We start from the raw sequence: 20,891 nt of genomic DNA, 5'->3' as shown, positions 1-20,891 counted from the left end.
AGACCCCGCGTCTCCTTCCTAGCCCCTCCCGCCCTACCCCAACTTGCTTCTTTACAGTGAGCTCCCTCCAAGGGTAGGAAACGGCGCTCAGAAGCAGCTGGATGGAGACCAGGGGAGCTCCCTGCCCTGCGGGCGGCAAGGCCGCTCCCATGGGGCACGAGAAACCGGATCAGCCTCCGTCTGCCTTGCTTGGCTGTGCTCAGAGGAACTGCTGGTGAGGCAGGGGCTGCCTCGGGGGTGGGACCCTCTCTGGCGCGCTGGCAGGGGTCAAGGACGTAAGCTCCCGCTCTTTTCCCAGCATCGAGGCACTGGGTGCGGAGGGGGCAGAGCAGGGACCTTCCTGACTCCACACACGTGCGGCATCTTGACAAGAACCCTAGGACAGGGGCTGAGGTCCCCCCAGCCTGGGGGGAGGCACAGGGGAGGTTAAGCGATAACGCGAGGTCAGGCGGTCTGGGAGGGGCAGAGCCACAGGGCCTGGCGGTTTAAGATGATCAGTTACGGCACTTGATGAGGGAACGGCTCCAAGGTCCACGCTGTGCCCACCGCGCTGACCCGGCTTAGCGGATCGGGTGTGAGCTCCTCTCCTGCACTTGGAAAATAACAGAAGTCGCAGCCCGGGGCTTCCCTGGTGGCGCAGTGGTTGAGAGTCTGCCTGCCAATGCAGGGGACACGGGTTCGAGCCCTGGTCTGGGAAGATCCCACATGCCGCGGAGCAGCTGGGCCCGTGAGCCACAACTACTGAGCCTGCGCGTCTGGAGCCTGTGCTCCGCAACGAGAGAGGCCGCGACAGTGAGAGGCCTGTGCACCGCGATGAAGAGTGGCCCCCGCTCGCCGCAACTGGAGAAAGCCCTCGCACAGAAACGGAGACCCAACACAGCCATAAATAAAAATAAATTAATTAATTAAATATAAACACTGGGTTCAATTAAAAAAAAAAAAAAGAAGTCACAGTCCTGCGGCCGGCCTCCTCCCCGCACTCCTCCCCCAGCACGCGCTGGCCCGGCGATGGCGGCGCCCTCATTCTGCGGCCTTTGCCAGAGCTTCCAGGACAGCACCCGAATGTTCCACGCGGGGCCTTGCGCTTCCGAAACACGGTCCAGGGCAGAGGCTCCTCCCGCTGTTCGCAACAACTCGGGGCTGAGCTCCCGCGCGCGCCCCAAGGCCTTGCCTCTGGCCACCCACGTCCCGGGGGGAGCGCGTGGGAGTCGAGGCACCGCCGGGCAGCCCTGGCCCCTGACGCAGGAGGATGGGTGGCGGGGAGTAGGGTCCTTTTAGCACTGACCAGGGAGAGGAAACGCCCCGGAGCTTCCAGCGTTTGGAGACATGAAGAGACTCTTCCAGGGACGGAGCGGATTCATAAACGTGGCCATAGAACAAGTATTCGACGGCCACGAACCAGCGGTGACCTTTAAGCTCGACCCCTCCGTTGTCAGGAACCAAGGCTCGTTAGAGATTCCGGTGGCCAAGTCAGCCCTTCTTTTTCAAATTAAACTTTTACCTTTGAGATAATCGAAGTTTTCAGAAATAATACAGAGATCTCCACATCAATAAATGTATTTTAAAAAACATTTTAAAGAGGGTAAGGTGAGAAATGACGCAAGGACGGCTAATGTGACTGGAGATGCATGAAAATAATTCACCGAGAAGATAACTTGAGAGTCGGATCTAGGAGGATGGATGGAAGGTATTACGGTAAAGAACAGGGAAATTTTTCAAAATTGTGCATGAAAGAGAGAGTTTGAAAGAGAGAGTAAAGAATAGAAGGAAGGAAGGAAAGAAGGAAGAAAGGAAGGGTAGCAGGGAGGGAGGGAGGGAAAAGAAAGAACGCAGAGAGATCCCTGCATCCCTCCCCAGTCCCCCCAGTGGTGGCTTCCTGCAAAACTACAAGCAGAACATCAGAACCCGGATGTTGACGTGACACATTCAAGATGCAGAGAGAACTTTTCCGAGGCCATAAGGACCCTTCTCTTACTCTTTCAAAACCATATCCATTTCCCCTTATCTCCACCTCCTCTGTAACCCCCGGCGACCACTAACCTGTCCTCCGTTTCTATAATTTGGTCACTGCAACGATGTTATGCAACTGGAATTGTACAGTGCGTGGCTTTGGGCATTGGTTTGGTTCACTGAGCACCATTCCCTGGCAATTCTTCTGGGCCCTCGTGTGTATCAATATCCCTTCCTTTGTTGCCGAGGACTGGTCTGTGGTTTGGCTGAAGCTCAGTGTGCCAACCATTTGCCTGTTGTAGGACAGCTGGTTGGTCCTTTTTAAAATAATAATATATATGCCAGGCGCTAGGGTGCAGGTAAGTGCCCAGGGTGCCCAGGCAAGAAGCGGCTGGGCTCTCTCACATGGCACTGCTGCCCAAGCAATCCTTCCTGGGGGCGTGGCACCATGACACGTGGGAGGAAGGGACGGTGAGGCTGGGCAACCCAAGCACTCATTCGGACTTTCCAGTTCTCACTGAGTCCTGTGAGCACAGCGGGGTCCGAAGTAAACAGGTCCCCCCCCCCCCCCCCGCGCAATCTGCTTTGTGCTCCAGTTGGAAAAGAGATGTCTGACACCATTCCCAACATGTGTGGGGCTCCTGGGAGCTGCCATGCTGGGTACCCACCCAGTGTTGCTCCAAGGAGAAGATGTTTTCATTCTCTGGGTGTTGACCCAGGGCCCAGGGAGCCGGGATCCAGGTCCGAGGCTCGGCACCCAGGGCTCAGAAGGCCTGAGGGGCTCAGACAGAGCCAGGCTCGCTGGTCCTTCTCCCCGGCTTCCTGGGGCAGCCTGAGCTCCTGATTCCCCTGTGGTGCTGGAGGAAGTCCTCAGTGGGAACACGGGGCATGAATTATAGTCAGCGGAGCACAGGCTTTAAAGCAGCAGCTCTGGCTGCCATCTTGAGCTCCTTTGATAAGCATTTATTGAGTACCTACTGCATGCCAGCCTGGGGCTGCAACCAAGAACCCAGTGAAACACGCAGCCTCAAGGAAAGTCTACCTTCGCTGAACACATGTACCCGGGACTTGCAGGATGGAGGGGAAGGGGGTCAGCTCCCATTTCTTGGCCTCGGGTGGCTCACTGTAGAAGGAGAGTGACAATACCTCCCTCACGCTGACTGTGAGAACTTGGAACGATGTATAGAAATGGCCGGAGCCGTGCCCCCTGCAGAAACAACACTCGGTCACATCCCATAGGAATTCTGTCTCCATTCCCCCAAAGATACTCTGAGAGGATGCAAGGGGACGTCTGTTAGGTTCCTTCTAGCTCCATCCTTGCTGCAATTTCCTGGCCCCTCCGATGCTCTCCCCCCTCCTCCTCCGCCTATGTCAGGTTTCATGCTGTTTATAACGAGCGCCCTGAAACCAGGCGCTTGGTCCAGTACAACAGGAAGCTGGAAATAACGTGGGAGGATTACTGGAAAGCTCTGCTAAATGAATTATTGCCGTAGCCAACACTTCTGATCAAAATAAATGAACCTGACAACAATGTGATTAAGATGTTTATGCACAAAGGAAGTATTGTTGCTGTTCATGGAAATTCCTTGATACGAGGTTTTTGATGCGTATGTTTAACCTCTGCTTGGGTCTTGTTTTTGAAATGATTCCTTACCTCCCCCTCCCCTCGCTTTGGAATCCATCAACCGGTGAGTAGATGGTTGAATTCTGAGTATCTGACCCAGTTTTCTGAAAGTAAAATGATCATTTCTACCAAACCTCTCTCTGTCTCTCTCCCACGCATACACACACACATCTAGAGGACTCAGTTGGAATATCCCTCAAGGAAGAAGTCATAGAATCCACAGGACTTAAACTTTGTTCTTAGATTTTCCAGTGTAGACACATTTGCAGCTTATGGGAGCTGGAGAAGACTTAAACTCCCCCCAGGTATCCAGTTCTGGTGCTGCAACGAGTCCTGTTTTGGATCCCAAATTACATTACTCCACTCAAAATTCCAGAACCTGGAACTCTGCAAACCACAGCGAGGACGCAGGACTTCAAAGAAGATAACCGTGTGCTCTTTTTCTTCTTCTTTTTCAGGCAGTGTCTCGCTGGTCATTTATTACAGCCTGCTACATCCTAAATCCACAGACATCTGGCAGGGCTTTGTAAGGAAGTCCTGTGGCATTGCAGGGGGTGATAAAGCAGAGGGAGACTCTCCTCCCCGGGCCTCGGGTCCAGCTGGGGAGGGGCCGGAGAGCCTGGGGACCTGCCAAGAGGAAAGTGATGTGCTAACAAGCCTGGGGAAGCCCCCCAGCCCACAGTGGGGTCCCCCAGAGGCTGGGATGGAAATCCAGATGGCTGGGGAGGCCTCTTTCCTCAGCCATCACCACTGGCTGTTGGTGAAGCTTGCCCTGAAAACGGGAAATGTGTCGAAGATCAACGCACTCTTTGGAGAAGACAATCCTGCCTTCTTTTGTTCCCCTCCATGGGGGTTGAGCCAACACTGCCACCAGGAGAGGAAGCCCCCATCCTCCCAGCAAGAGCCCCCATCGTCACCCCACAACTCCCTAACCTCAGAGGAAGGCTCTGAGCTTCAAGTGGTCCCCAGAGCAGAGGCTGACGAAACGTCAAATTACGTCTCTTTTGCCAGCGATAATCATGACAAAACTTCTGCCCAGAAGCCGTCAGCTATGCAGCAGGAGGGCAGCCCAAAAGAAGGAGACGAGGCTGCTTCTGGGGTGCAGGGGAGGGGTGCAGGTGGGTGGCTGGGTGGAGGGGAAGGGCAGGAGAGCTCCACACTCTACTTCAGTGCCACCACTGAAGGGGCCATGTCCTCACACCAAGAAGGTGGGAGGGCAACTCTGACGATGTCCCTCTCTGGGAGGAGATTGGGGGAGGGCAGCCCTGCCCGGCCTGCCTCACCTCTGCCGGCCACCAAGCCCTTTCCCGCCACCATGGCCAACATCAGCCCGATCTTAGGCACCGGCCCAGGTAGAAGCTTCCACCCTAGTGGCAGAGCCCTGGGTGGCTCAGGGCATGGGGAGCGGCAGGAGTCCACGAGGGACCAGGACCATCCTGCCACTGCTGGCACACAGACGTCACGGCCGAAGGTGAGCCCAAGGCCCGCTGTTGAGCCCTGCCTCACGTCCACCCCCAAGTCTGAGTCCACCCACAGGGACAGCAGCTGGAGGGAAAGGCTGAAGACCGAGACAAGCTTCTTCATCTGACCACAGTCACTGTGGGATAAAGCAACAGGCCAGCGGATCAAGCTGGTCATCAGTGTCGGGATAGGAGGAATCCCACTTCTGACACCTACACCCTTGCGTGCATCACATCCCCTCTGGACCTCTGTCCACACAGCTAGAGAATGAGAGAACCAGATTAGATTAGATAAGATCCCCTGCAAACACCACATGCCACACATATACGTAGGAGTCATTCTCTAACACACTGTAGAAGGTGGTAGAGATAAGGCTTCCAATCAAAATTGACTGCTTCCATTTACAAACTCTATGATCCTTTTTTGTCCCCCACCGTGGTTCCTAGGAAACTCAAAGGTAAAACCCAGAGTCCTATTTTGTTCTGGGTTTTCATGACACAGCTAGCTCCTGACACTGGTTTTTAATCAAGTTTTTTAAAATGTATTTTAACTGCATTATTTTATGAAATTCCTTGGTAAACTTTAGGACATCTCAGACCTCTGCCCAGTGGAAGGAGAGTCAGAGAAAAACCAGAGCTGGACAGAGTTAAAGTGGTGAAAACAGACTTTATTCAGGAGCTATTGCAATAGCGAAAGAGACCTCAGTATAAAACCAGCACAGCTCTGAACTCATTGTGGACAAGTGGAGGTTTATAGCCAAGGAGCAGGTGGAACTCAGTGGATGGAAATTACTAAGAGGAAGCAGCGGGGTAAAGGGGGATTCTGGCTAAACTGACCTAACAGATTCTTGCTGAAGGCAGGCCAGGGAGGTCAGACATCACCTGCAGGGTGGGAAGGGGTGAGGAACCTGATCAGATATGGAAGATAATCAGATATTGAGGGTGAGGGTTTCTGGTTAAAATGGACTTAACAGGATTCCTGCTAAAATTGGACAGTGCAGGGAGGAATGTGGAAGTGGACTTGGTTGAAAAGTTCAAGGGAGCCTGAGCAGGGTTTGGTCAAGGAGAGAATCTGTCAGGAGGACGTGGAGAACAGCCTCGGTGGCTCTGACCAGGGCAGGAGAAGAGCCTTGTCTGACCAGGACGTCTGGCCTTTCCCCTCCACGCCAAAGGCTCACCAGGAACTGCATGCTCACTGCAACCTTGAGAAAATAGTTATTGGATGGAGCATTTACATTACTCCTCCTCGTCTGAATCTCCATGGCCGGGACCCTCGGAGCACAAGTGTGACATTTGGAGATGGCAGTGCCAGTGACCACCGGGAACCCACTGAACTTGAACCAGTTGGGTTTATGACATCACAGCGAGGGAGAATGCACCCACGGGGCGTCTCAGGACGAGGCTGTGAGGAAGGACCGAGGATGGGGACAGTGGGGGGTGAGTTTGGAGAGGACCTCAGGAAGCCGGGGCTCGCTCTGGATTGGGTGCAGTTTTGTGACTGGGCATCACAATCATTCTCACCTGCAGAGAGGGCGGACCAGATTGAGAAGGAAGCCCTATTTGGTAACAGCAGCCATTGCCCCTTTGGGTAGAAGGCGGTGTGGGATGCGAGGTGACCTTGCTTTTATCTCTATCACCGTTTCCACGTGGCCTCTTCTGAGGCTGATATTCTGTGAGAGCCTCTGTGTCCAACAGAACGCGTGGCCTGGCTGGGAGCATCAGATAAGTTCCCAGATGCCAGAGGCTGCTCTTTTCTCCCTCAGAATATTAGTAGTAGCTGAATAGCTGTTTGTTAGGCTAAGTGTCATTATGTTAGATCTATCCTATTGATGTTACTGCTTCAGTAAGTGGCCTTCACCCAGAACTTCAAAAGTGTCTGCTGCCCCCATGGTACTTACTCTAAGGGTGTTTATCTTATATTTGCTGTCACACCTGCTTTTCTTAATTTTTTTTTACGGCTACCTCACTCCCTTCTTCTCCCATGAAGCTACATAGGAAGCAACAAAAGGACTCCTAGTATCCTTCAGTGCTACAGACTGTCCGCACGTCCCCTCCCGGCCATTGACACAAAAGAGGGAAAGCCGGCTAGCCAGAACCTGCAGGAAATTAGGGTTGGTTTCCATGAATGTTTCTATGATGATTTTTCGCTCCTTGCGGCTGCCTATTTTCTTCAGCTGTTTGCCTGGTGAGGCCTGGCTGACGGACACTCACAGCAAAAACACTCAGTAGACACGCGTAAGTGGAATTGCAATTCTAGATTTTTCTGAACGACTAGGGATTTTACCTCTCATAAGCAAAGCATCTTAATAACCCTTTGGGGAGTGGGTCTTTGTAAAACAGTGGCACATGCCTGCCTTTTTAGCAGAGGTCTCTGCGGTCTCAGAACCTGAGTGCCTCTGTGTCCCGCTCACAGGGGGATTGACAGTCTGGCAAGGGGGCTGTTGGCAGCATTGTGGGTGGAGTTCCAGGAGCCAAGGAGGGGGTTGCAGAGCGCCCCAGCTTGCTGTTGCTGCCCCTCAGATCTGCCCACCAGATCCAGGGGGGACCCGTAGCCACAGTGGGCTCCTGGGTCTGCTGTGCTGTGGGTGAGGACCAATGCCAACCCGCACTGACCGGGCAGGAGGAGGCCAAAGGGACGAAGGCCCCGTCCCCACTCTCCACTGGCACTGCCAGGGCGGGACCCGGCGGGCAGGCAGAGGACTTGGACTCTCCGTGCAGTCTCTAAAAGTGGGCGCCCCTAGCCCGGCAGCGAGGGAGGCCAGCCTTGGGGGGGACCGACCATAACTGCCCGATTCCCCACAGCAATGCCCTCAGCTTCTTTCACAAGCTGTAGAGCACCTGCCTCTAAACCCAGCACCCCCGAGCTGTGACGTGGCCTTTTAAATGTGCGTCTGCTTTTCGCTGTTTTCCTCACTCCTCATGCAAAAGGAAAATAAAACAATTTATTTTTATATGCCTAGTTTACTTAGATTCTGGATTGCTGGTTAATATCTTTCTATGGCCTTTGCAGGCACAGTGACAAAGTTCATTGCAAGTTCTTCTGTTAATAAGTAGAAAAAGGAAGAGAAAAATATGAAACTGTGTACGGTGATGGGTGGTATCATTGTGATCATCTTGCAATATGTACAAATAGCGAATCATTATGTTGTACACCTGAAACTAATATAATATTATATATCAATTATACCTCAATAAAAAAAAACAGAAACAGAAAAATAAGAATGGAAGCTTTACATCTCCTGCCGCCTCTGACATTAGAAGAGACCCTAGAATGAAGACAACTTTGAAGACCTGACACACATGGGCTGGTCCAAGGGGAAGAGAATCAGACGTGACATAATGAGGCAACGCCTTCTTTAAAAGCAGGTGTATTCGTCAGCTTTGGATGCAAAGCAGACAGCATAACATCTCAGTGGCATAAAACAACAAGCACTTATCTTTCACTCAGGTCTGTGGGTCATCTATGGGTCCCCTCGTCAGGCTGCAGGTCAAGGTCACGTGTGCTCCACATCCTGGGGTTGAGGGGCAGTGGACACACCAGCCAGGAGCTCCCAGAGGGGCAGGGCCTCAACAGGCCACACGGCCAAGCCCGAGTTCTGTGGGGCGAGGGCTGAGTAGCCGTCTCCCCAGCAGGTCAAAATCCTCCCTACACTCCTGTCCTGTTTCTCCATCTCACGATCCTGGACCTCACAGCTACAGAATCTGTAACAGCAGAAAGAGTTAACACACACCTACCAAAGGCTCTGAAATTATAAATCCAGAAACAGCTTCTATTCATAGAAGTCTCGGCATTTATAACTCCAAAGATGGATTTAATATTCATGCCCTGAGACATCTGTTTTTACAAGTCCAAGAAGAGCTTTGACGCACATTTCCTCTCACCCCTGTGCAGAAGTGTCTAATGTTTGGGGGTTTTGTGTTGGCCATTTTTGCTTTAGTTTTGATTCCATACTCCTTCCTTTCTTCCTATTGCAGTCAGCCTACCAGTTCCTAAAAGTCGGAGGTTTCCACTCTGATGGCCATCAGAGTGACCTAAGAGAAGACCTAGAAAGCCACCCTCTGGGGCAGGGCACTGTCACCCCAGCTCACATCTTGGCCCCTGCGCTCCTTCTCTCCTGCATCCTTTTCGTCTTCCAGCAGGGAGAAGGGTGTTTGCCAAGCAGTCGAGGGCCTGCAGGACAGGCTTGGAGGAGAGGGGCCCCGGCAGCAGCTCCGGGAAGGCCTGCGCACCAAGGACTGCCTTGTTCTGTTCACGCCTCCAGAGACCCGAGGATACACTAGCGTAAGAAATTGCTAGGCAGAGCAGCGGCGTCTTTGGTTTTTCATATTATATTCTGCTATGCCAAGCGTGAGATTTCTACATTCCTTCTGAGACCTGCCCTGAATCAGTTCTCAAGCTAAAGGCTGATGACACTTAAGTTTTTTTTTCTTATGGTTTATACTTTTTTTTTTTTAACATCTTTATTGGAGTATAAGTGCTTTACAGTGGTATGTTAGTTTCTGCTGTATAACAAAGTGAATCAGTTATACGTATACATATATCCCCATATCCCCTCCCTCTTGCATCTCCCTCCCATCCTCCCTATCCCACCCCCCTAGGTGGTTAAGGTTTTTAAGCAACAAGAAAGGATTTTACTTTAAAACTCAGTCTGGTTTTTCTCTTTAAAATAGACTATAGGGATTTCCCTGGCTGTCCAGTGGTTAAAACTCCACCCTTCCACTGCAGGGGATGAGGTTTCGTTCCTTGGTTGGAGAACTAAGATTCCACATGCTGCGCGGCACGGCTAAAAAATAAAAAAGTTAAAAAATAAAATAGACTGTTAACTTTTCTGTCCTCCAGAGTTTGATTCAATTTTCCATACTTTTTAAGATGACCAACCATCCTTGTGTCCCTAAGACTGGGGGTTTCCTGGGATCTGAGATTTTAGGGCTAAAACCCGGGAGTCCCACACTGATGAGGACGGCTGGTCACCCTGATGCCTGTTCACCCTAGTCACTTTTTCTATTTTATGTAGCCACTCAGAGAGCAGAGAAAACATTCCCTGGTTAAAAATCTGGGCGACAATGCAAGTTTCCCGAAATAAGGTCCTCCAGCACCAAACCCCTAACCCACACCCCCATCAATCTTGCAAAAATCAATTTGACTACTGTCCCCCTTGCTAATCATGACTACCAAAGCCAATATAATGGTCAACTTTAATCTCTACCAATGCCAGGAGAGGTCCTGCTCTGAAGTCAAAGCTGTAATCCAGATTTTAATTTAACGTCTCTCAGGAAGGAAATCTCCAGTGGAAAAATACTATGGAAAAATCCATGACTTTGACCACTTCATTATGGCAAGACTAGAATTACAACACTGCCCATTCGGGTTTCCATTATAAATGGGGTCTAAATCTTGGTGGAACGCAATTCTAGCTGGAGCAAACCGTGGACAGGTTTCCAGCCCACTGGGGATTTTTCTGATTTGTTTACAAATTGGCTGGGAGCGGGGGAAGGGAGAGAGAGAAACAGAATAAACCATATGGATTTTTGTTCTTCGTATGTCCTTTAAGCTGAAACTAGGAGAACAGAGACCAACAGGAAAATAACCAACCAGTGTCAACTGACGATGTCATCCAGATCTGAAAATTCTGGATTTCAAGGTGACATTTTGTCTTTAATTCACTTTAAAAGATGGAGCATTCGATAAGAGAACAGAGATTTGCTTTTTTTTTTTTTTCTTATACCTGAAGTTTGGTCAGTCGCTGAAGAGACGAGCTTTGGCCAACTGTGCCTTTGTGGGAAGCATTGAGCTGGGGAGATGGTGGGGGGCATGAGACCTGCGTCCTCTTCCGGCTCTCTTTCCAGCTAACTCTCTGACTGTACGGAAGTCAATTCATCGTTCTGAGGCTCAGGTTCCTCTTCTGGAAATCGGGGATACTATCTGTTGGTCTGGCTAACTTACAGAGTTCTTGTGTATGGCCTCAAAACCAATGGGAGATGAACTCTCTTACCCAAGGGACAGGGTCCTTCTGTTGGCTCGTCCCATTTCCCAAGCCGAGTGTCCCAGCCAACCTCCAGAGAGAGTGGAGCCTGAGTCACCCTGTGTGGGTGGAGGTCCTCTGTCCCTCACACCGTGGAAGGAGGGAGACACCACCACCCCTGGGATACTGAGTTACCCCAGAGCCAATGCATCCTGGATCCTGATGGAGACTTAAGCTTGTTTTTACTAAAAAGTTTTGCAGTACTTGCTCCAAAGCTATAAACTCATCTTGGGGCATCTTGCCATGGTTTTGTGACCTTGCAAGGCACAAGGGGCAAAAATTTCCTCCACAGAGTTCTGCTGGGCGGGGGCCGAGACCCTTCTCAGGCCTTGTAGGCTCATAGGGTTATCGTCAGGACCAATGATAAAATGGCCCTTAGGAAACGACTAACAAACAAAACAGGAATTCCCAAAATGTTAGGTCCCAGCCTTCCCCTCTTATAACCCCAGAACTTCTAGGAATACAGGAGGGAAAGAGATTGATTCTGGCTGCCAATCCTGTGTTTGCTTTAAATCACAGCCATTGCAAAGTGAATGGTAAAGTTTTCCTTAGATATTCAGACCCCACCTTCCTTTCTCAAACATCTGAAGAATTTGGAGGTCAATATTTTTTTTCCCAGCAGTCAGGAAGCAAAGTGACTAATCTGAGTAACGGAGTTAGGTGGACAAAGGTCCAAGTTGCATTTTGTAAGGTTATAAAAACTTTCAGGATTTGGGTCATTTGTTTTAAATAACTATCAGCTAAAAAGCTTAATTTGGCTTAGTTTTGACTTGGATTGGAAATAAATGGCCAACTGCCTTCTTCTCTCACTTAATTCATGACAAGGCTTAGCCATAATTCTAAGCTGCAAAAAGCCCGTTCTATGCAGAGATCAACATCCCATGACATGTTAATGCATTAAGCGGCCATAGATCTTACTGACTTTTGCAATGAACACGTGCTGTGCCGGGCTGTTTCAATAGGTGTATGTTATGGATTTAAGCATACTGTACATCCATGTTCTGTTTTAAGAGTGAACGCTCTTGTAATCTCACACGATCCTCAGCCCTGGGCAGAAGGGGCAGCGGACAGACGACTTGTTAATTGCAGCTGCAGGCTGGCCCCCCGCACCTGCAGGGCAGCGTGGCCTCAGTAGGTGGCGCCCTTGCCCCTCCATCAGCCCGCATCCTGGCCTGGAGACCCTGTTCTGTTTAATGCTCCATCTTTCATCCCTTAAGTATAAGTTTAGTTGGTTGTTTTTTTAATCCGTTGCTTTCAGTCAGGCACACAAACGTCCCGCGTGGATGGTACCAGCAGCTCTGAAAGGCTATGCAGGACCTTTGCATTTCCCAGCCGGCTGAGGCCCTGCCCTTGTAAGTTGTAGGCTTGAGGGTTTATTGAGATAATTAAGTGTTAAGGGCAGAGCCATTTCCCATAGAAGGAGTACAATAAATGTCCATTGTCAATAGCAGGTGCCCTTAACTTAGAAGTCAGCACTTATGAAATGACTTACTCATGGAGTTCATTCGTGGGATAGACGTACACAGTTCCTCACCCGCATTTCATATAACAGGGCCAAAGGAGTGATTTTTTTATTATGGGGACCCATGAGTCAGGCTCCCATTGCTACGGTCATTAAGGAAAAAAAAAGTCATTTCTGTGTCTCTTCAGCGACAGTGAGTTCTGTGATGGGCCATTGGTTCTGTGGTGTCCCCAGCTCCCAGGTTCAGGCTAAATCCCATGGACCTAGAAAGGGCTTTTCATTTCTATGCAGTGAAAAGTATGCTTTTCTCAGGCCATGGAATACTATTCAGCACTAAAAAGAAATGAGCTATCAGGCCATGAAAAGACGTGGAGGAACCTTAAATGCGTATGACTAAGTGAAAGAAGCCAACCTGAAAAGGGTACATACCGTGTGATTCCAACTACTTGACATTCTCGAAAAGGCTAAACTATGGAGACAGTAAACCTATGGAGATCACTGGTTGCCAAGGGATGGGGGCAGAGGGAAGGATGAATCGGTGGATCACAGGGGGTTTTTAGGGCAGTGAAACTACTCTGCATGACGTCATAATGATGGATACACGTCACTATACATTTGTCCAAACCCACAGAATGTACAAGACCAAGAGTGAACCCTAATGGAAACTGTAGACTTTGGCTGATTATGATGCGCCCATGTAGGTTCATCAGTTGTAACAAACGTACCATCTGGTGTGGATGTTGATAACAGGGGGGGCTGTACCTGGGCGGGGGCCGGAGTTAAATAGGAACTCTCTATACCTTCTCCTCAATTTTGTTGTGACTCTAAAACCGCTCTTTAAAAGAAGTCTATCTTTTTCAGTTTTAATATTTTTTATCTACAAAAGTTGATTTACAATCTTGCATTAATTTCTACTGTACAGCAAAGTGATTCAGTTATACATACATACACATTCTTTCTTTACATTCTTTTCCATGATGGTTTATCGTAGGATATTGAATATAGTGCCCTGTGCTCTACAGTAGGACCTTGTTGTTTATCCGTTCAATATATAAAAGCTTACATCTGCTGACCCCAACCTCCCAATCCATCTCTCGAAGTCTACTTTTTAAAAATTCTTCATTATTCTCTCTTCGCAGCCATGAAGCAGAACCTATTTTTATCTCTCCAAACGTTTCATCAAGTACCTGCATGTGCCAGGCCCTCCACCAAGCGCTGGAAACACGAGGTCCAGTGCTCGAGTACTGGAGTCAGGCGAAGAGGGTCACAAAAAAGGCGGAGGGCTTGTCTCCTTTGCTGGCTGTGAGCGTCAGACGCAGCCCACCCGTGGATAGGTCAGCAAAAATTTTAACCGATTACAGATGCTTTGCAAATGTTAGATCTGAAAACCTGCCAGTTTGTTTGAAGAGGATCTTGGGGCGAGTAGGATAAAACCTGGAAAGTCTCGCAGGAGTCATGCCATCTCCTTGGTTGGCATCCCCTCCAAGTCCAGTCTGGTGGTTAGCGGTCAGCGTTGCAGTCAGCCTAGCTGGGTTCTGTTCCCTGCTCCATCCCAGAGAGCGTGTGATCCCTGCAACTTAACCTGTCTGTGTGAAGTTTCCCTCGCTCTGAAACAAGGGTGATAGTAACAGCCCGTGTTAAAGGATCGTGTGTAGAATCGAGTGGGGTAAGACCCATAAAGCTTCTGGCCAAGTATTTGGCACAGATGAAAAACACAAGGTTATTGAAGATTACTTTCCCAGGTGGTAAGCATGTGGGGAGAGCTGAGTAAGCCATGAACTCATTATTTTCTTGCCTACATTTAAAACTACATCTTTTCTCTGAGACGTTTGAAATCCCTAGAAATGTGCAATACCCGCTTGGCAGACTTTGTCTGGCGTGTGCTCCCAGGAGGGGCGCCCCAGGAGAGGTGACCCAGGAGGGATGCCCCATGGTGGGGAAAGGACACCAAGACTCCACCCTGTACCTTGCGGGCTCACTGTCAACCATTCAGACTCTCGTAAGGCAAAGGTGAAACTCCTCCAAGGTCTTTTGGGCCAAAGATAAAGGCCAGGAGTAGCTCACATAGAACTTTCTTTAGGGGGAAAAGAAAGATTACAGTTTTTTCATGGTTCAGAGTTTTTGACGTGCTTCTTCTTGTTTTTCTTCGTACTTGGGGACAGGAGAAATGACAAACGGCCGCCCCATAACCGTGGTGTGCTCTCCAGTGGACCATGATATATTTACTGAGAAATTTTTAATAAATAAACCACAGGCTTGAACCCATGTGCCCTTATAAACCAGCCCGTTCTCATGGGGAGAGTTCAGGAGTTTTTATGGAGCGATACTATGTTCTCATGAGAATTTTATTAGAAATCAGAGACTTGAAATGCATCAAGCAGGAAATTTATGAGGTTACATGGGAACCATCCTTTCATTTTGTCATTCTGGGTTAATTTACTTCTTTGCAGTGTGTTGATTTACTTTGTAAATTTCAGTCATGAATTCTGAACTTTTCAGCAACTTTAAGCCAGCTTGTCGATTTCTTGAACTTTTCAATTCCCATTTTTATCCTTAAAATAAGATAGGTAATTATTGATAGCCTATATAAGAAAGTCCCAACATCTATGGGAAACACATACTCCTGGTCAGAAATATGTCCAAGCAGGTCTTTCCAAATGCCAAGGAATAAACAGAGCTTAGAGAAAAACATTTTTTATAACTGCATGCAATTCTTTACGTCTTGAACTTTTCCACTTAATAGTTTCTCCAAATAATTTTTTAAATTGTGTTTTGCAAAGTGCCCAGTTAAAGTTTCACTCACCAAAAAAAAAAAAAAAAAAAAAAAAACTTGTTTATTATCATGTAACCTAACTTGGAAAATAGCCCAAACCCAGAATAGATGTTTGTACTGGTGAAGTGGGGAGGAAGTGTTCTAAACAAGTTTTTGTCTGGGCCTGTTCCAGCATTTCATTAATTGTGTGTTGATGGTGTGAGGAAAGACGCCAGGCCAGGATTGGCCTTGGCTGGAGTCGAGAAAGTGAGCAAGGGATGCGGGAACTAGTCTTCTATTAACCAGCTATTAACCCCTTCTATTAGCCCCTTTGCTGATATCTGAGCTTGACTCCTGGGTGAAGGCCCCAATAGGTAATTTCTCTTAATCTCCAGATTTAATTCTCAAGTCATAACTGTGTTTTTCCATCCAAATATGTGCTTCAGGAGTTGGAGTTTACTGAGCTGTGGCCATGGCATAGTTGCTTTGTCTTAACCTTTTCTATCTACTCATCACCCCCAAACTCCTAGGCACCCATTTTAGAACAAAATATTCATAATGAAACAACACAAGAAGGCACCCTGGTTGCTGGCTTCAGATTTCCTGGGAAATGATTTCAGCTGCCTGGTCCCAGCTCAGCTATTATTTGGACTAATGGAATCTGGTCATTCCTCCAAAATGCAAACTGAACAATCCTCATCACCGTCCACTAATCGTTCCTAGGGGTCGCCCATGTGCCAGGCTCTGAGCTATGCTATATACATCAGCAGGTTTACCACTGGAAACAACCCTCTAAAGATGGTCCTAGGGGTTTCCCTGGTGGCACAGTGGTTAAGAATCCGCCTGCCAATGCAGGTGGCATGGGTTCGAGCCCTGGCCTGGGAAGATCCCACATGCCGCGGAGCAACTAAGCCCGTGCGCCACAACTACTGAGCCTGCGCTCTAGAACCTGCAAGCCACAACTACTGAGCCCGTGCACCTAGAGCCCGTGCTCCGCAACAAGAGAAGCCACCGCAATGAGAAGCCCGCGCACCGCAACAAAGAGTAGCCCCCGCTCACTGCAACTAGAGAAAGCCCACGCGCAGCAACGAAGACCCAACGCAACAAAAAAAAAGGGAAAAAAAAAGGTCCTAAGCTTCTCCCAGGCTCAGGTGGGTACAGTAGCTTCTCCGTGATCACACAAGCAGACATGCTCTTACTCGCCCTGAGGTACCCAGACTCTTCGGGATCAAGCTCCGACCTAGGAGATGTAGACTCTGCCCTCAGTAAGCTCTCTTCCTACTTTCAGGAAGAAGGAACGTGAGACCAAGGCCAGTGCTCAGATCCCAATGACTGCCCAGTACGATGCTGTCATTGTGTGGGAGAAACGATGCTCTGATGGCAAATAAGCACATGAAAGAAGGTGCTCTGCACATCATATGGGAAGTGCAAGTTAAAACAGCAGCGAGACACCCCGCACGCCTGGGAGGATGGCCAGATGCAGACACTGACATCACCAAACGCTGACGGGGATGCGAAGCAGCTGGAACTCTCGTTCATTGCTGGTGGGAGTGCAACATGGTGCGGCCACTTTGGCACTTTCTTACAAATTAAACACACTCTTACCGCGTGATCCAGCAATCACACTCCTTGGTATCTACCCAAAGGAGTTGAAAACTTAGGTCCACACAACAATCTGCACATAGATGTTTCTATCAGCTTTATTCATAGTTGCCAAAACTTGGAAGCAACCAAGATGTCTCTCAGTATGTGAATGGATAAATAAACCGTGGTCCATCCAGACAATGGGATATTATTTAGTGATCAAAAGAAATGAGCTGTCAAGCCACGAAAAGGCATGGGGAACCTTAAATGCATAGGACAAAGTGAAAGAAGCCAATCTGAAAAGGGTTCATACTGTAGGATTCCACCTGTATGACATTCTGGAAAAGGCCAAACTATAGAGATGGTCAAGATCAGTGGTCCTCACAGGTTGGGGGTTGGAAAGGATGAAGGGGTGAAACATAGAGGGTTTTTAGGGTAATGAAAATACTCTGTAGGATGCTATAGTGGTGGATACGCATCGTTACCTATTTGTCCAAACCTATAGGATGTACAACCCCGAGAGTGAAGCCTAATGTAAACTACGGACTCTGGGTGATGATGATCTATCTGTCAGTGGAGGTTCATTGATTGAAACAAGTGTAGCACCTGGTTCAGGATGTGATTGGTGAGAAAGGCTGTGTGTAGAGGGGTCAGGGGATCTATGCGGAATCTCTGCACCTTACACTCAATTTTGCTGTGAACTTAAAACTGCTCTCAAAAAATAAAGACTATTAAGAAAAACAAAACAAATGATCGAAGATGCCCTGGACTCAGGGAACGCTGACCCCAGTGGCCTGAGAGCAGGCACCTTGAAGCAGGGTTGCACCATCTTAACAAGCATAAAAGCAAATCAAAATGAGCAATCCGGCTCATTGCTGTGGAGGACGCATCCTGCAGGGCAAAGAGTGTTGGTCACAAGATGGAGACCGGCAGGAAGCCTTCCTGGTGGAGGAGGCCTTGCAGGGCATGAGGGACCATGGCTGGATAGGAGGCAAAAGCCGGGCCTGGACCAGGGCCTCTCACTCGTCTGGCTGTGGTCTTTGCCCTGGGATTTTGCCTCTAGATTCCTCGGCTATCCGCCCTGGCCTCTTTTTTTCTGAGAATTGTTAACAAATTGGTTTCTTCCACCTCCAGGCAAGCTGTGTTTTGGAGACGAGCCAAGGAAAATACCCACTGAATACAAACCAGTCTCACAGAACATGCCCAGCAAAGTGCACAGGAAACACTTTGTTCTCAGCCAGCACTGCAGATGGTCTCTCCTCCCTCCTTCCTCAGAGGTCTGAGGGCCCGGGTGGCAGGTATCGAGGGACCACACTCTCCACGGGTCTGCAAGGAAGGACAAACAGGCCCTGGGGGGGGGGACTCCTCCCGCCTCAGCTGGGATGTTTCCAGCATCACACACAGAGGAAGGTCTTCCAGCCCTGGGAGAAAGCTCTGTCTCCTGGGAGCTGCTCCAGAGAGCACAGCCTCCAGATTAGAGGCCTCGGGGGTGGGGACCACAGCGGGGTTAGAGGAAAACATGATAAGTCCAAGTGGCCCTGGCCGGGGCTCCAGCCTACCCCATGTCCCCGCTCCCAGCTTGGATGGCGCAGCTCCTGCCCAGACAAAGGGGTCTCGGGCATCACAGTTGAGATTCCAAACCGGTTCCCACTCGTGCTCTCGCTGCGGCCGGTCCCCAAGGCCCTGCTCCAGTCTGGGCGGGAAGGTGACCCCCTGTCCACTGTCTCCTGCTTTTAACCCACTGCCCTGTCAGGGGTTATGGTGATGGGGGTGCCTGGTGTCTTCCTTTCTTTCCTCCTCCAGAGAGTTCCCCAACATTTGGAAAGGCTCACCGCCCGAAGCAAAGGCACTGGGGCCGAGCAATGGTCCCCTTTCTTCAAGGGAAGGTGTTGACACACTCGGTGGCGTGTCTGTTCCAACAGCTGTGACCCACCACATGCCTGTCCGCCTCACCTACAAGGCTGGGCTGAAAGCAGGACGCAGGTCAAAGCCGCCGCACCTGGACACTCGGGAGCCCCACCCGACGGAAAACAGCTTCGTCTGGAGTGAGAGCAGAGCCTGGCCAGAGCCCAGCCGACGAGCGAGGGAGAACCCGCTGGCCTCCTGGAATCCGTCCCTGCCCCACAAGGGACGGTAACAAGCTGTCAGTGCAGGGCCGGGGGGCGCAGGCAGTGAAGAAGGTCCGCTGGAGGTTCTCCTTCCTGTGAGCTGTTTCCCTGCACAGGTGGTGCCCGTGGCCTCTGATCTCTCCCATCAGACGTGGGCCCGGGGTGGCCTCACCCCGCACTGCACCCCGGGCCTTAGGACCCTGGCTGGTTCTAATACCTTAAGTACTCAATATGCATTTATTGAATAAATGACTTTTCGATGTCTTTGTCTGTGCAGTGAAGGAGCAAGGAGGCCCCAGCTGGTCCTCTTCGGCACGGTGAGTCTGGAGTGAGGAGGATCTCCAGAGCCGGAGGAGAGAAGGCCCTCATCAGCAGCTGTAGAGGGGCCCCCTGGGTTCCCCTCTCCAGAGGATGCGTGTGCAGCTGCTGAGGGACCCAAGCCCCTCCCCACCTCCCCCTGGTCCCCACAGGCCAGACCGTGGCCCAGAAGTTCAAGAGATTTGATGGCAACTTTAACTCACCCTCCAACACTGATAGCTGTTATCTAGGCTCTGGGAGAAAACCCGCAAAGCAGGAAACCAGCTTCACTATAAATCCCCCCTCTTCACTCAGAGAGGGGCTCTTCGTGCTTCTTCTTCGGAGATGCTAGATCCACCTCCCCTTCTGCCCTGCGATGTCACCCCCGGCACTGACACTGACACCTTCCTCTGTGCTTCAATCTAAGCGAGCTGGGAAGATGGACCCCATCGAGGGGAGCCCTCTTAACTTCCCATGTTTTCCCCTGGAAAAGGGTGGGGAGTTTCACGCACCCTCTCTTCTATCTCCTGTCCTCTTCCTTGTAAGATCCCGTCTCCCACCCTGGCACCTCCATCCCTACCTGCTTCCCACGACCTCCCTCCACGAGTTATCCTCACCACCTCTCTCTCTAGATGCTTCTGATAAGACTCGAAACACACGTGAGTGTCCACACAAAGAAATATTGCTTCTAACGCTTCCCCGGTCCTGCCGCCTCCTCAGACCACCCTCTCTCCCTTCCCTGCTGCGTCTCCAAGTCCAGCTCAGCCCCTGAGGCTGCCCCCGTTCTTGGGCTCTCCCTGAGGCTAACCTTAACCCTAACCGTAAGCCCAACCCCAAACCTAACCCTAACCCTAACCCTAACCCAACCCCAACCCTAACCCTAACCCAACCCCAACCCCAACCCTAACCCAACACCAACCCCAACCCCAACCCCAACCCCAACCCAACCCCAACCCCAACCCAACCCCAACCCCAACCCCAACCCCAACCCAACCCCAACCCCAACACCAACCCCAACCCCAACCCCAACCCCAACCCTAAACCTAACCTAACCCCAACCCCAACCCCAACCCAACCCCAACCCCAACCCCAACCCTAACCCTAACCTAACCCCAACCCCAACCCCAACCCAACCCCAACCCCAACCCCAACCCAACCCCAACCCCAACCCCAACCCAACCCCAACCCCAACACCAACCCCAACCCCAACCCCAACCCCAACCCCAACCCTAAATCTAACCCAACCCCAACCCCAACCCCAACCCTAACCCTAACCTAACCCGATGCACGGCCTCCAGTTGACACAGAGAATGCATTTGGTCTCGAAGAAGTCTCAGGGACCATCGAACCTGACCCTCTCCTTTCAAGGCTGAAAGACAACAGAGGTGACATTACCGGCCCAGAGTCGCAGGAGTTAAGGTTGACTCAGGATCAGGACCCCGACCTCCCCTTTTCCGTTCAGAGTGCTCTCCACTCCCACTCAGCTCCCCATCCCAGGATCTCGCACATTTCAGCCCAGCAGACTTCCCACTCCACAGCTCACCTGGTTCTCTCCCTGCCTCTCCGAAGGCTCCTGCTTGGGCTGGTCCCCTCCCCCGCCCACCCCTTCCCCACTGGCCCACGGATGCTGC

The 20,891-nt window shown here is 50.5% G+C and overlaps 1 protein-coding gene across 2 annotated transcripts in view; it reads left to right on the top strand.

Moving 5' to 3' along the window:
* XKR5 (XK related 5) overlaps positions 1-20,210 on the top strand; it is a 36,739-nt gene extending 16,529 nt beyond the window's left edge. Inside the window, exon 7 of one of the 2 annotated variants that reach the window (XM_082444405.1) lies at positions 18,659-20,210. In XM_082444405.1, coding sequence (XP_082300531.1) covers positions 18,659-18,783 — 125 coding nt within the window. In that variant the 3' untranslated portion in view covers positions 18,784-20,210. Of the gene's footprint in view, positions 1-4,032; positions 13,652-18,658 lie in introns of those variants that run through there. The other variant, XM_082444404.1, reaches the window with a different exon arrangement.
* Positions 20,211-20,891: the final 681 nt, after the last annotated feature.

The sequence above is a fragment of the Balaenoptera physalus genome (assembly GCF_965194825.1).
Source record: "Balaenoptera physalus genome assembly, chromosome: 21".
Lineage (NCBI taxonomy): Eukaryota > Metazoa > Chordata > Mammalia > Artiodactyla > Balaenopteridae > Balaenoptera > Balaenoptera physalus.
Note: the sequence above shows the minus strand (reverse complement) of the source record. Positions and strands in the feature narration are given on the sequence as shown.